Genomic DNA, 16652 nt, shown 5'->3' with positions numbered 1-16652 from the left:
TAGTTACAGGCATAAATAATAAAAATAGGACGAGTAAACACAAAATGCTGTATGTGACAATGGACTTGAGGAGTAAAGCAAATTCTGGGAGGAACGTGAGGAAGCCATGAGACATGCCTGCAATTCAGAGACATATTTTCCATGCCAGGTGTCAGCAGTAATAAACCTAATATTTTGATTTCTGGGGGAAAAAAAAAGAAAAAGAAAGCAAATTAAAAGGTGTTCTTTAAAAAACTAGTTTGTAAAATCTTGAAGCTTCTCAACAGAGACAAAATTTGCATAGAGGAGATGCTGCAAGCTTTTATTGCTCTTCACCTTCAGAAGAGTAGTTTGCAAAAAAGGTCCCCACCCATAACAAATGTGAAAATGCTGTAGCCCCCAGAGAGATCATTTATCTGAAGAGTTGTAGCCATGATGAGTTCAACAAGTTCATTGCAAAGGCCAACTGAATTTGACTTATTGGAGCCTGGTAAATATGGTTGGCTGATACTTTAATTCATGAAAATTTTCCTGCTGTGATCTTTTGCAACTCAGTTATTCTCACCTTGTCTCGTTAAGACGGTAAAATTGTCTTAACTGAAGTCATAAATGGCTCTAATAATTTGCTACCTGGACTTGAAAACATTGACAGGAGAGAGCAGACCTGGTCATTCATAAAGAAAGGGGTATTGTGCAAAATGGAGCTGAACACATTTCCTTAAAACCTGCAGATTTCAGCATCTGTGTGACTCAGAGGAGTTTGCAAAACTTTGGAAGTCAAATTTGAGGGCAAACACACTCCAGGCTTTTGGATGAGCTCACTTTTTAGAGTCACCCAATTTGCTCTATAAGAAATGGAAAAGTCAGTTTCCAAAGCTATGTCAAGCAACATTGGAGAATTTTGAAGGACCTATATCCCAATCCCGTGCTCCATGTTGGAGTTGCCAAGAAAGAACTGATGTTAAGGAAATATATCCTTTAAAATAACAAATAAGTAAATTTTAATAAAATCAAAGTATATTAAACATACAATTTATGTACATCAAAATACTGATGTTTTCTGCTTCATTCTTTAGTTTTAAAGCACAAAATAACCTAAAAAGAAGCATAAATTTCAGTTTCAAAGATTACCCAAAGTCAGTAAAATCTGTCATGTATAAGCTAAAATTTATGTTTACCAAACAAAAAATGTTATTATTCATTACTGTGACAGAGTAATATATAGGTTTACATTTTTTCTCACTTAAAAATACATTAAATAGAAAGAACCAATTCTTTAGTTTTTTCCTTTTTTATACTGTAATATTAGTGGTATAGTAACACATTAAAGTTGTAATGAAGTCAAAAAAGAAAGAAATATATCCTTTGAAAGGATGATTATTCTCCTTCACATCCTCCTGTCTTCCTGTCCTCTTTACCTTCCCTCTCTCTGTTGAGCCAGACAAGCTTCTGTGTGTGTGAAGTGTGTACACACATGTGCATAAAATTTGCAGAAAACCTCACATATATTTTGTAGACAGAAACTGAAGAGCTGCTTCAGTGAAATATCACTGAGTTGTATTTTTGCCAGTCCACAAAACTGGCACATCTTTATTTGCTCTATGCCTGGAATCTGGGGTTTTGTCTCCAGGGCTTAGGCGACACAGAATACACAGTGCAGTGTGTGATATCACAGTGAGACCTAGAGCTGGGAGAGCTACCTTACCGTAGAATGCTCACTAAATGTTAGTCCACCTCTGAATGTCCCCATCCTGAAGTCACTGATGGTGACAGCACTGGCCTCACATCAGACTGCTTCAGAACCTTGGATAAAATGAAAAGTAATAAGGTAAAAGTCACACAGATTTGTTCTTCAGATCATACTACAAAGGTTATTTATCACTTTAAGGATCTCAGGCTTCCCTGGTGGCTCAGATGGTAAAGAATCTGCCTGCAATGCATGAGACCCAGGTTCGATCCCTGGGCCAGGAAAATCCCCTGAAGGATGGCATGGCAACTCACTCCAGTATTCTTGCCTGGTAGAATCCCATGGACAGAGGAGCCTCGCTGGCATGTGCGGTTGCAAAGAGTCAGACACAACTGAGCAACGAACTCTTTCACTTAACAATCTCAGCTCAGCTACTTTTATAATCACTTAAAAAGTATAACTTCAGTCATAAGAAGAGATCACATTTAACAGAGTGGATTGTTTCTTACTCAATGTTATACAATAATGACTTAGCAGGAAAGCCACTGAGGGGTGTCTTGAATTTTTGCTGCAGATCTAAGAATGAGCTACTGTTACGCAAAGTTTGAAGGAGGAAAGTGTTCATCACCCAAATCCAGAAATCACTCCAAACAGGAATGCTGCTGTGCCTTGAAGGGAGAAGGTTGGGGAGATCCCTGCGAGCTGTGCCCCACTGAACCCGATGGTATGTCTCCTGTCTGCATCTCTTTGGGCCATTCACAGTGCAGGCTGTAAGGCTGCAGGCTTTCGGAAAATAAGACAATTTAATTGTTAAGTCCAATTGAAATGTTCGCTAAGATTATTTTATCTTAGGAGCGAGGTAGTTATTTTTTTCTGAAGTATGTTATGACTCAAAGCTGCCCAAGTAGTAGGTACCCCAGCTCTGAGAGCTTTGTTAACTTTCTCTGGTTTCTGGGCTTGGATTGTTCATCGTGTTCCACTATGTGCAGACTCCACACGATATTTGCTAAATGCCATTGGCCCACCCATTAACGAGGGTTCATCTCCACCACAGAGGCCTTCCGTCAGATCTGTCCCTATGGAAGTGGCATCATTGTGGGACCCGATGATTCAGCAGTTGGTGAGTGGCTTGCGCTGGACTCAGCATTTTAAAATATTCTCCACCAGTCTCTTCCTTGTCCTTTCTCTTGCTGTTATTTCTCCACATCTGCCTTGGTAAATGAAGCCCTATTTTTTGGTCTTTTCATTTAGATACCAATTATATTATTATATTGTATGTTAGTATTACAATACATTTTATCGATTAGACACTGAAACAATCATAATATCCCTTTGTGTTTCTAAAAAGTTACTTTGTTGTTCACTGTTTTTTCCTCCTATGCTTAAGACATGGATGAGTGCAAAGAACCCGATGTCTGTAAACACGGGCAGTGCATCAACACCGACGGGTCGTATCGCTGCGAATGTCCCTTTGGCTACATTCTGCAAGGGAATGAATGTGTGGGTGAGTAATAAAGTGGCTTCTTCTACGGAGATTTTACAAATTGGAAATTAAGCAATTCAGCATTCACACAAGGATATATAAACACCAGGATGGGACAGAAATAAGTTTTATTTACTCATTCATGTATCATTCATCCAGCAATACCGGCCGGGTGCCTGTCAGGTACCAGGCACTGTGCTTGGTTTTTTTGGCTACATTAGTGAGCCGAGCCAACAGGGTCCTTCCTTGATTGGACCTTACAGTCTGATGACAAGGTCACTGAACACACTTGAAGAGATGGTAAAAAGGACAGCATTATAGTGAAAGCCTTTATGAAATTAAAAAAAAAATTGTTAATTGTCATAATCTTATTCTTTCAGTATGGAAAACACAAAATTTACCCAGATTTTGTTACACTTAGTACTGTGAGAGGCTGCCTACCCAGGGTATCCCCTTGTATTAGCCCCCTTATTAAAATTTCAAAGAATGGCTCCTGTGACTGACCTTTGACCTCTTTTATCTAAGAAATTCAAAACCATTCAATGTAGCCTAAATTAATAATGGCATAAATGCTGAGGGTTTGTCTGTGTGCATTAGAAAATGTTCTTTCTATACAGGGCATCAGAGTATGTGGTTTTTACCCACAGCCATGGCTGTGGGAACTTAAGCAAGTTTTTCAGCCCTCTAAGATTCAGAATATAATAAATATCATGCAGATGGATTAAAATATTTCTAATTACCTTACAACTCTAAAAATCAATGATAGTGTGATTTTTATTAACTTGAAAGAGCTGTAATATTCCTGACAGTGAAATGCAATTTCATAGCAGAACAAAAGCAAAGTTGCCAGTGTTTTCTGTTGAATATCTTCAGTTAGTGCTACGACATATGTGAGAAATATGCCTCCTCACCAGGGTCTCTCAGCCCTGCCCTCTTGCCCTCACTTTCTGACTTCAGAACCTAACATGAGACACAGCCCTCAATAATAATTCATCACTTTTCTGTGCTCTAGACAGCTGAGATAGCAATGTTATTTCTCTGGAATGTTCCTTTCCCAAAGGAAGGTATTCTCCCCAAGAGATATGTCAGAATAAGAACAGTCAATATTCTAGGTGGATGGATTAGGAGACATATATTTTTTAGACTTCCTTGGTAAGACTTTTCTCCACAGTTGTTTAGAGAGATCATACCCTAAACATATTTCTTTCTAGCCTTTCTTCTGCCTAATGGAAGCCATCTGGTTTCCACAAATTCAACAAAATCTACTTGACTCTTGACTTTATCCAGTGTCTCAATTTTGCTTAACCTCTGGTCTCTTATTTTGCGTAAGTTTAGTCTTCTATTTTATATCTGGCAAAAATCCATCATGTTTAAGGCTTCTTGGAGAATGATGTAATGTAAGGCCAAACTGGAGGTGTATTTCTAACATTAAGTAAGCAAAAACTTTTGACTTGTAAGAGAAGCCTTGTTTTAACCCTTTGAGCATCTCTTCCCAGTAGATATATTTCATAACATAGGAGGCTGGAGACACCCACAGCAAAGAGCACAGTAAGGGATAAGAAGCCTGGGTACTGTTACTGCCACTTAGCAAGTCAAATTTCACAGCTATAAATCTGTGGTCATAAGATACGCACTCTTCTCTTGCAAGTGCAGAATGAGAATGAACCAAAATGTTAGAGATCAAAGTACTCCGCTGGAGTTTGAAAGGTACTATCTGAGTCCAAGTCCATTTTCTCTCAATTCATCATATTTTGACTACACTTCTGATCACTTGCAGACACTGATGAATGTTCGGTAGGCAATCCTTGTGGAAATGGAACCTGCAAGAATGTGATTGGAGGTTTCGAATGCACCTGTGAGGAGGGATTTGAGCCTGGGCCAATGATGACTTGTGAAGGTAAGCCTCTTAAACATAGGATAGTTGGTTGCATGTTCTGATCATAGGGATAGTAGTTGGTTGTTTATAATTCTTAGTATTAAATACCACCCAGGGTATATAAAATAAAGAAAATCTGGGCCATGTCATCATTTCTTCTCTATGTGGCCTCCTCTCTGCAGAAAGTATCTGAAAAAGGTATAGGTGGTTCATGGCCCAGGTGATGCCACATCTCATGCAGAGTTCTTCTTGGGGTCTCTACTACCACTAATATTTGAATATAACACCTGTCCTGTCTCCTACCCTCTTTCTTATTTTCTTTGTCTCCCCCTTTTCCCACTGTATCCTATACACCCTTTCTTTTTCTTTTCTCTTCATAGAAACAACTACACGCTAAGATTAACACCAATATCCTTTCTCTCTCTGGGGGCAATCACTGCAGAAGAGGCTGTCGATACTCTCTAAGTAACAGCCAGTATGTCTGGTAGGATGCAAGGAAAGAAAGGCAAGGGAGGGAGTGTCTAGAATAGCAGCTCTCAAAGGGTGGTCCCTGGATCAGCCACATCAGTGTCACCTGGGAATTTGTTAGAAATACAGATTTTCAGGCCTTGTCCCAGACCTCCTGAATCAGACACTCTAAGGGTGGGACCCAGCAGCCCTCCAGGTGGTTCCAATGCACTCTTAAGTTGAGAGCCACTGGTTTAAGAATGAAGGCGAGGAGATGGTACAGTGGGTATTAAGGTAAGCTTTTCATTAGAGATATTATCTATCAATACTCCTCATCAAAGATGTTGGTGAATCTTTAACGGCTGTGACTAGATCATGATGTGGGATCTCACAGATGTTTTTGTCAGAATCGTTGGCCTTAGGGAGAAATGTGGTAATCAAGAAGATCTGTTTTAACCCTGATTTTCTGAACCATATTCTGATGGTTCCAAACTATGCAATCTACAGAAACCACTTTTATCTATTAATCTATTACTATTATTCCTATTTGAGGCTATAACTTAAGCCTCAGTGTGAGCTAAGTACAATATCTCTGGAAGTGTAAAATTATTCAGAATACTTCTTGGGCATGAGTATCACTGTTACTTCACAGGAGACTCTTTTATCTGGAGAAGGGGAGGGGTTAATGATACTGGGGGTTCTGACTGTTCTCACAGCAGTTGACTTAGCAGTTATTCTGGCTAAATGGGGTAAAACTGATCCCCATTTCATTGTGACTTTAGGGAGTGGTAACTGGTTAACTTGAGACTTCAAAGCCAGCATTTCTGAAAAGCTCCCTATATGTTGGATGACCTATAATTTCTCATCTGCCTAAATAACAATAATTATACCAGCACAATAAGTATAAACTAAGATTGTGCTGGAAGAACCACGTAGGTGTATGATCACCCTACTTAGGCTAATTATAAAATAACCAACGCATTTTATAATCCTGGAAATGCAAAGACTGCTTGGTCCATCCATGTTTATGACAATGAAACATTGCAACTTTTGGTAAAAGTATATTCCTTTTTTGGTTGAGGCTTATGATCCATTATTCTCTTCCTACTTTCTTCTGCAGATATAAACGAGTGTGCCCAGAATCCCCTGCTCTGTGCCTTCCGATGTGTAAATACTTATGGGTCATATGAATGCAAGTGTCCTGCTGGATATGTTCTGAGAGAAGACAGAAGGATGTGCAAAGGTGAGACATGCATGTTCAAAGTCATCTAAGCCAGGGTGTTCTAACTCTGTCTATGATGGGAGATGTCCTTCCAAAGCATCCACTAGTAGAGAAAGACTGGAAATTGGGGAACACTGCTGTAGTCTATGGACAATATGACGGTTGTCATTGCTACATTTTCTCCTAAATTGTAGCTTAAAGCTGGGTTGAGGGTGGCACTGCAGACCCTTTTTAGTTCACCACACATTGCATGCCTATGACATGCCAGCCATTCTACGAGATGTAGAGATATAAGGAAAAAGAAAACAACTTCCCCATATATAAGAAGCTCAATATGAAGAGGCTGAGAGAGAGCTATAAATAATCATCATAGTATGATAACTAAGAACATGAGAACACAAGGAAGGAATGTGAATAATAAATAATCCCCATCACTATGGGATATTATATTCCAAGAATGGGGTAGCATATGGAGCTGACTTGGAACAATTTCCTGTAAAAGTGCTTCCTGAACACCTGCAATTGCCAAAGTACTGGACTAAGCTCTGTTATACAAAGTTCGGTAAATCCTGGGGATCCCTGAAGAGCTCTGATTTGCTTCTCCCAAGTTCTTAAATGAGCAGATATCTGTTCTTTTCAAATGATTTACATAGAATTTTTCTTAAAGGTAGGAAGATTTCCAAAGCAAGAGCTCCATGTCACATGCAGGCTAAAGTTCAAATTTCTCAATTCAGATAACATAAAGGGGAAAGATAAAAAGAAGGAAATGCAATAGGACAGAAAGTAAAGAATGAAGAAGAGCCACACTGTGCCAGAAAAAAGAAAATGGAAGGAAGACCTAGTAGAGAAGATATTTGTAGATGCCTGTCTTTTCCTCAAAGTATAAAAAACAGTCTTTCATTATTATATTTCACAATTATTCTAATATGTCATATTAATACTATGATATTAAGACATCATAAGCTATATTATTTAAGCATTATATAGTGGAAGCATTGGTTTATTATTAGTTTGATAATGGTGTTATAATTATCATATTATGAAAGCTTTGTATAAGGCCTTTTTAGTTCAATTTGTCAAAACTAATTAGAAATCACACTTCCTGCCTTTGAAAAATTTATCAGCTAGAGAGAAATTTCTTAAGTTCAAAGGTGGTTAGAAGATGCCTTCCCATCTTAAGAGACAAGCTCCCAAGAATGCAAAAGAAAGTAGGTTAATGTTGAAATAGTGTCAGTAAAAACTGGTTACTTGATAACTGTCTTATATTTAAAGGGCAGGAGATTAAGGCCGCTCCTTTTACGAATTTGTACATTCTTTCTTTCCAGATGAGGATGAGTGTGAAGAGGGAAAGCACGACTGTGCTGAAAAACAGATGGAGTGCAAGAATCTCATCGGCACATACCTCTGCATCTGTGGGCCTGGGTATCAGCGAAGGCCTGACGGAGAAGGCTGCGTAGGTGAGGGCAGCCCCATCAGAGGGGCTGAGTGAGTGGGATGCAACGGACGAGGGCTCTGCGTCCTCGTGGATGCTGTCTTCTCCTTGGCTAGAGCCATCTTGCCTCTCTTACCTCCTATCATGACTTTCCGTGGAGGCCTCCTTGCCTCTTGATTATCTATGAATTCCACCAGCAGCATCATTTCTCTCCCTCTGAGCTGGCCTTTGAGTGCTTTTGCTAGGTCCATTTTGCTGCCAGGATTAGAAGACCAGGTATTTCCTCTAGTCCCTTCCTTTATTGTTTACACTCCTTTGTTGTTTTGGGTTCAGGTCTTCCCATTACACTGGAATGCCTTCCTACTGGCTTAACTTTGCTACTGCCACCCTAACATTGAGTACAGTTGTTCAGTAAATTTCACTAAGCCAGAAATATCACTAAACGAGTGGGATCTACATCCAGAGAAACTGGTCTTATCTAGATTGAGGCCCAGGCCCTGCTAGTTTTAAAAGCTTCCCAGGTGATTCTAATGTGGATTCAGCCTTGAAAAGCATCGTAGACCGGGGATTGGCAAACTACAGTCCTAGGGCCAAATTCAGCTCGCCAACCTACCACCTGTTTTTGTAAATAGACTCGTTTTGGAACAGAGCTGTAACCATTCATAATTTTCCATGGCTGCCTTCATGTCACAGTAACAGAGCAGAATAGTTGCAACAGAGATCAAATGGCCTACAAAGCCTAAAATACTGACATATATATTATACAGTAATGTTATAATATTACTGTTCTTACAGAAGTTTCCTGACTTCTGCTTTAGTTAATAAAGAAAAAATACTAGAAAATTTCTACATATACCGTTTCTCATGTTGTCGGTCAAGAAGCTTAAGAACCATATTGTCCCCTTACTCTGTAAGATACAGATTTAAACCGAAGTTGAAGAGCAGACTTTAAAAGCATAGAAAAAGCATGTGGACTTAACGATCACTCACTGGATCTTCTGGGAATAGTGATTCTCAGCCTCAGCTGCACATTGGAATCACTTGGAGAGCTCAGGTCCCACCCTCAGATATTGGTTTCATTGGTATCAGGGTGGCCTTGGCATTGCCAATTTTAACCTGTTCCAATTCTCTGGCTCTCACAACAAGATCTCTGCCTCAGGGGCTTGGAATTATTCTCAATGGGAGCACCTAGGCAAATTACTTTATGATCTTTCAACTCTCCAGCTATTTCAATGCTTTTTTTTTAAACTGGGGAGACTGAATTATGATTCATTATTCCTTAATACTGTTGAAGTATTATAGGCATAATCTACATTGCATCAGAAGATTACTATAGACAAACTCCCTCAGGTCAAAACTCACCATCACAGACATTATTCTAGTGAGTATTGTAATATTTCTTTAACATATTGATCTTAAGGATTTTTTTCTCTTCGTTTAAAATAACCCTTCTGAGAATCCTCTACACATACAGATATGGCAAGTTTTAAATTTAAGTGAAAAACGTAAGTGTACCTAAAGTGCTATCATCTATGTTTAAGTATGTAAACATGCTATCAATTATGTTTTTAAAAGGGTGGATGTATATCACACACATATGGCTGTATTTGTTTGTATGAGTATAATTCATCTCTAGGAGGATATTCCAGAAATTAGCAGTAGCACTGGTTGCTTCCCAGGAAGGAAGTTTGGTGGCTGGGGAAGAGGAGAGGGAGGGGCACTTTGGGCTGTATATTCTTTTGTACCCTTTGAATTTGGAACCATGTGAATAGGTTATCTAGTCACAAACTAAACTTTTCTTTCTTAAAAGAAAAAAAGAATCTATCTTTGTACAAAGCGGACAGATGACGCCTCTTGTTTTTGGTCCTTCAATTACACCACACAGATGAGAATGAATGTCAGACCAAGCCCGGGATCTGTGAGAATGGGCGCTGCCTCAACACCAGGGGGAGCTATACCTGTGAGTGCAATGACGGCTTCACAGCCAGCCCCAACCAGGATGAGTGCCTCGGTGAGTACAGACCACAGGGGGCTTTTGTAACCCCAGCCTCCACACGGGGATGCTTGAAACCAGATCACTTATTTGAAATAATAGAAGATGTTGAAATTTGAGGAAAGGTTAACAATGTTCATATTTTGGAGATGACTCTATGACCATGATTGTCCACTGGGCTTAGCACCACCCTGCCGCTAAGTTCTTCCTTTGCTAATTGTATTATTGAATCACTTGTTTGGAATTTCTTTCTCAGCTGCCTTTTTAAGCTCTTGATGCTCAGGATCAGTTTCCATGTGTTTCTCTGACCCTTGCTATAGCCTGGTTCTCCACATTTCTGGGAACAGATAGAGTGATAATCTTGTTGACGCCAGTGCCTTTCTGCCCACTTACTGAATATCTTGTCTTGTTTTCCCCAGATGTCATCCTTTTTCTCTTACTGCTGCTTCCAGCTTTCCCTTCTTGCTCCTTCTCAGCCAGGGTAAAGTGTTACATCCTTCTTGGGTTTTAATATCTGAGCAAATTCGGAATACCATATTATGCTTCTAAAGTTCCCTGAAATCCTCTTTGCATTCATAATGTCCCTTCCAGACAACCGGGAAGGGTACTGCTTCACGGAGGTGCTCCAGAACATGTGTCAGATCGGCTCAAGCAACAGGAACCCCGTCACTAAGTCTGAATGCTGCTGCGATGGAGGGAGAGGCTGGGGGCCCCACTGTGAGATCTGCCCTTTCCAGGGCACTGTGGCTTTCAAAAAACTCTGCCCCCATGGCCGAGGGTTTATGACCAACGGAGCAGGTACTTCATTTATGGTCCAAAGATACTTTCAGGGAATTTGTTTTATGAGGAGCAGATGAGAATATAGAATCTATAATGTGGGCCTAGGCTAAGTTGCATAGTTTAGGTTGACCTCCCCCCCCCCCAAAAAAAAAAAATCATTATGGTACTTTAGATATTCAAAGCCATGTTGCCAGAGTGTCCTTGGTCTGATTAATGTGTGTGCTTCAGCTCATGTCTTTGCCTTACAAGGAGTCCTCAACTTTTTAAGCTGGTTTGTTACAAGAATATAACCTTTTACTCAGAATATAATCTTTTAGATACATATTGGAATAAATGATCACTAAATTCCTGAAGCAGCCCACCAATATGTATTTTATCTCATAAAACTGGCTGAAATATATCACATGAAAGAAGTATAAAACAATGCTGATGCACAGCCTTCCATATCTTTAGATCCAACCAACCTTGGATTGATTTCTATCCAAGGTTGATTGAACCTGTGCAGTGCTAACTGTACTATGCCATTTTGTATATGGGACTTGAGTGTCCATGAATTTCAATATCAACAAGGTAGTTCTGGAACCAGTGCCCTGGATATGGAGGGATGATTGTACTGGCAATTAAGACAGCTGCCTCTGGAAAAGTACAAGCCATGTCAGCTTGAGAGGGATGTGGAGGCTGTCAAGGTGTCTAAGCCTGCTCTGAAAAAGACTTCCAGGCCTATCTTCATCAACAATAACTGCAATTGTTTGCAGTCTCATAAAAAGAGACTTTGAGCTCCTTGGGAGGAAATCAGAAGTGAGAGAAGAATAAAGAGATTAAACAGGGTTTATGTTCATGTTACAAAGATGTAACTAAGGTAGAATAACAGAATTGGATGGTAAAGATAGAATAGATGTAATGACCAAAGTGATTTATGATTCTTTGGCAGATGTGAAAATGAGATGGTAGACTCATTTCTTCAGACCAATGAGAGTATGCTATATTGCATTTCAGAGAAATCTTGAAAAGATCAGGAAAAATAAGAGCTATGGGTATAAAATTGTTACTTGACAGTCCAAGGCTAAGAACTCACTTGCTATGGGCACCCTGCTAAGCAGTAAGGAGATAGAAGTGTCAAGATGTGAGTGTCAGTGGCTTTAATGCCCAACAGTACATATTGACCCTTTTATAATGCCTTTCTCATTTTAATTGCTATTTATTAAATTATAGATATTGATGAGTGCAAGGTTATTCATGATGTTTGCCGAAATGGGGAATGTGTCAATGACAGAGGATCATATCACTGCATTTGTAAAACTGGCTACACTCCAGATATAACTGGAACTGCCTGTGTAGGTAAGTGTTCTATTTCTGATGCTCAGGTTTATTCTCGGGTGGAAATTGTACATTATGAGGAAAAAACCCTCAAACTAAAACTCTAAAAAGCCTGTGTAATTTCATAAGGAAACATAAGACAGTAATCAAAGACTATACAGTTTATCTTTTCTTTCTTTAAAATTAAGATTCTTTGTTAGACGCTGTTGGTATTGAGCATTGAAACATCTTTTTAGATGGGCAGTCACTGTGTCTCTTTGATCATAGATCTGAATGAGTGCAACCAGGCCCCCAAACCCTGCAATTTCATCTGTAAGAACACAGAAGGGAGCTACCAGTGTTCATGCCCGAAAGGCTACATCCTGCAGGAGGACGGAAGGAGCTGCAAAGGTAAAGTGGAAACTGCCTTCACCCACTTATCTGTCTTATGGGAACATGGTTTCATTCCTTGTGCCTTTGAGGGATCCAAAGCTGAAAGACCTCCCTATAGGCAAGAGGTACCACCCTGGGGTTAGTGCCTCCTCGGGGACATTTTTCTTACACCAACGCTGGAACCTCCTAAAAAGGATCCTATATCTAGAGACAAAGAGGTAGCCAAAATGAAATGGCAGGAGGGGGCACAATCATGATAAATCCCATACCTGCTGGTGGATGCCCCACAAAGTGGAAAATAACCACAGAAATTCTTCCACAGGAGTGAAAGTTCTGAGCCCCAGGTCAGGCTCCCCAGCCTAGGGGTCTGGGAACAGGAGGAGCCCCCAGAGAATCTAACTTTGAAGGCCAGTGAGGTCTGATCACAAGAATTCTACAGGACTGGGGGAAATAGAAACGCTACACTTGTAGGGCACATACAAGTTCTCATGTACACCAGAAGCCAGAGAAAAAAGTGGTGACCTCATAAGAACCTGGGCTGGACCTACCTGCTGGTACTGGATAGTCTTTTGCAGAGGCGGTGGGTGGTTATGGCTCACTGTGGGAACAAAGACACCGAAGGCAATGATTCTGGAGAGTACTCACTGGCATGAGCCCTCGTGGAGACTGCCATTTTCTCATCAAGACTTGGCTCCAAACAGCATGTAGGCTCCGATTTCTCAGGCCACACAACCAACAAGGTAGAAACACAGCCCCGCCCATAGGCAGACAGGCTGCTTAAAGTCTTTCTGAATAAAGTCTTTCCTGCTAAACACATTCCCTGACAAAGCCATGCCCACCAGAGGGACAAGAAAGGCCCCACCCACCAGTAGGCAGAAAAAAAATCCCTCCCACGAGGAAGCCTCATCCACTAGAAGGCTGACAGCAGAAGCAAGAACTACAGTGCTACAGCCTGCAGCATGGATACTGCAATCACAGAAAGTTACATAAAATGTGAGAGCACAGAAATATGTCCCAGATGAAGGAACAAAGTTAAAAACCCAGATGAACAACTAAGTGAAGTAGAGATAGGCATTCTACCCAAAAAAAGAATTCAGAGTAATCATAGTAAAGATGTTTCAAGATCTCAGGAAAAGAATAGAGGCACAGATCTAGAAGATATAAGAGAAGTTTAATAAATACCTAGAAAAAATAAAGAATAAACAGATGAACAATAACTGAAATAAAAAATACACTCGAAGGAATCAACAGCAGAAAACGTGAGGCAGAAGAATGGGTAAGTGGGGTGGGAGATACATGGTGGAAATTACTGCTGAGGAACACAATAAAAGAATGAAAAGAAATAAAAACCATCTAGGAGACCTCTGGGACAACATTAAATGCAGCAATGTTCACACAATAGGGGTCTCAGAAAGAGAAGTAAGAAAAAGGACCTGATAAAATATTTGAAGAAATAACAGCTGAAATCTTCCCTAATATGGGAAGGGAAACAGTCACCCAAATCTAGGAAGCACAGAGATCCCCAGCCAGGATAAATCCAGTGAGGAACACACTGAGACACAAAGTAATCAAACTAACAAAAAGTAGACAAAGGAAAAGTATTAACATACAAGGTAACTCGCAGCTGATTTCTCAGCAGAAACTCTTCAGGCCAAAAGGGAGTGGAACAATGTATTTAAAGTAATGAAAGGGAAAAACCTACAACCAAGAACAATCTACCAAGCAAGGCTCTTATTCAGATTCAACAAAGAAATCAAAAGCTTTACAGACAAGCAAAAGCAAAGAGAATTCAGCACCACCAAACCAGCTTTGCAACAAATGTGAAAGGAACTTCTCTAGGCAGAAGAGAAAAGGCCACAACTAGAAATAAAAAAATTACAAATGGAAAAACCTCACTAGTAAAGGCAAAGATACTGAAAAGGTAGGAAATCATTCACACACAAATATGCTATCAAAACCAGAAATGGTGAGAGGAGAGCATAAATGCAGGATATTGGAAAAGGATTTGGTATTAAGAGACTAGCAAAACAATCTTTTTATATGTAGATTGCTATGTCAAAACCTCATGGTAACTGCAAACTGAAAATTTGTAATAGGTATACACATACAATAAAAAAAAAAAAAAAAAACAGAATCCATACACAACGGTAAAGTCAGTCATCAAATCACACACACACACACAAAAAGACAGAACAAAAGAGGAAGGGAAGAAAAAAGACCTTTTTAAAAAAAGCCAAAGTTTTTTTAATGGCAGTAAGAACTTACATCCCTTCATGGATCACTGCCTTATCATGGCGAAGGGGATTGTGTTACTCAATGAAGCTATGAGCCATGCCCTGCAGGGCCACCCAAGATAGAGGGGTAATAGTGGAGAGTTCTGGTGGTCCACTGGAGGAGGACAAAACCACTCCAGTATTCTTGCAGTGAGAACCCTATGAACAGAATAAAAAGGCAAAAAGATATGACATTGAAAGATGAGCCCTCCAGGTTGGAAGATGTCCATTATGCTACTGGGGAAGAGTGGAGGGCAATTACTAATAGCTCCAGAAAGAATAAAGTGGCTGGGCCAAAACAGAAACATTGCTCAGTTGTGGATGTGTCTGGTGGTGACAGTAAAATCCAGTGCTATAAAGTGCTATATATTGCATAGGATCCTGGAATGTTAGGTCCATGAATCAAAGTAAATTGAACACGGTCAAACAGGAGATGGCAAGAGTAAACATCAACATCTTAGGAGTCAGTGAACTATAATGGATGGGAATGGGTGAATTTAGTGCAGATGACCATTACATCTACTACTGTGGGCAAGAATCCCATGGAAGAAATGGACGAGCCCTCATAGTCAACAAAAAGAGTCAAATGTAGTACTTGGGTGCAATCTCAAAAACGACAGAACAGTCTCAGTTCATTTCCAAACCTAACCATTCAACATCACAGTAATCCAAGTCTATTTACCAGCCACCGATGCCGAAGAAGCTGAAGTTGACCAGTTCTATGAAGTCTTACAAGACCTTCCAGAACTAACACCAAAAAAGATGTCCTTTTCATCATAGGGGGTTTGGGGTGCAAAAGTAGGAAAGCAAGAGACACCTGAACTAACAGGCAAGTTTAGCCTTGAATACAAAATGAAGCAGGTAAAGGCCAACAGAGTTTTGCCAAGAGAACACACTGGTCATAGCAAACACCTTTTACCAACAACACAAGAGATGATTTTACATATGGACATCACCAAATAGTCAATACCGAAATCAGATTGATTATATTCTTTGCAGCCGAAGATGGAGTAGCTCTATACAGTCAGGAAAAACAAGATCTGGAGCTGACTGTGGCTCAGATCATCAGCTCCTTATAGCAAAATTCAGGTTTAAACTAAAGAAAGTGGGGAAAGCCACTAGGCCATTCATGAATGACTTAAATCCCTTATACAGTGAAGGTGACAAATAGATTCAGGGGACTAGCTCTGGTAGAGTGCCTAAAGAAATATGGACAGTTTGTAACAATGTATGGGAGGCAGTGACGAAAACCATCCCAGAGAAAAAGAAATTCAAGAAGGCAAAGTGGTTGTCTGAGGAGGCCTTACAGATAGCAGAAAAAGAAGGGAATTGAAAGGCAGAGGAGAAAGAGAAAGATATACCCAACTGAATGCAGAGTTCCAGAGAATAGCAAGGAGAAATAAGAAGGCCTTCTTAAATGAACAATGCAAAGAAGTAGAGGAAGACGATAGAATGAGAAAGACTAGAGATCTCTTCAAGAAAATTAGAGATATCAAGGGCACATGCAAAGATGGGCACAATATAGGACAGAAACAGCAAGAACCTTTCAGAAGCAGAGGAGATTAAGAAGAGGTAGCAAGAATACACAGAAGAACTGTACAAAAAAGGTCTTAATGAATCAAATAACCATGATGGTTTGGTCACTCACCTAGAGCCAGACATCCCAGAATGTGAATTCAAGTGCGCCTTAAGGAAGCATTACTACGATCAAAGCTAGTGGAGGTGATGGAATTCCAGCTGATCTATTTCTAGTCCTAAAAGATGATGATGTTAACGTTCTGCACTCAATAT

The 16652-nt window shown here is 40.0% G+C and overlaps 1 protein-coding gene across 1 annotated transcript in view; it reads left to right on the top strand.

Moving 5' to 3' along the window:
* FBN1 (fibrillin 1) overlaps nt 1-16652 on the top strand; it is a 258201-nt gene that overhangs the window by 218704 nt on the left and 22845 nt on the right. Inside the window, exons 50-59 of the mRNA XM_061157087.1 lie at nt 2241-2390; nt 2721-2786; nt 3054-3170; nt 4927-5046; nt 6593-6715; nt 8020-8151; nt 10012-10137; nt 10711-10917; nt 12112-12237; nt 12484-12606. Of these exons, the coding sequence (XP_061013070.1) occupies nt 2241-2390; nt 2721-2786; nt 3054-3170; nt 4927-5046; nt 6593-6715; nt 8020-8151; nt 10012-10137; nt 10711-10917; nt 12112-12237; nt 12484-12606 (1290 nt within the window). The remainder of the gene's footprint in view (nt 1-2240; nt 2391-2720; nt 2787-3053; nt 3171-4926; nt 5047-6592; nt 6716-8019; nt 8152-10011; nt 10138-10710; nt 10918-12111; nt 12238-12483; nt 12607-16652) is intronic.

Source organism: Dama dama, chromosome 12 (assembly GCF_033118175.1).
Source record: "Dama dama isolate Ldn47 chromosome 12, ASM3311817v1, whole genome shotgun sequence".
In the NCBI taxonomy this organism is placed as follows: domain Eukaryota; kingdom Metazoa; phylum Chordata; class Mammalia; order Artiodactyla; family Cervidae; genus Dama; species Dama dama.
This window is presented reverse-complemented; position numbering and strand designations above follow the sequence as displayed.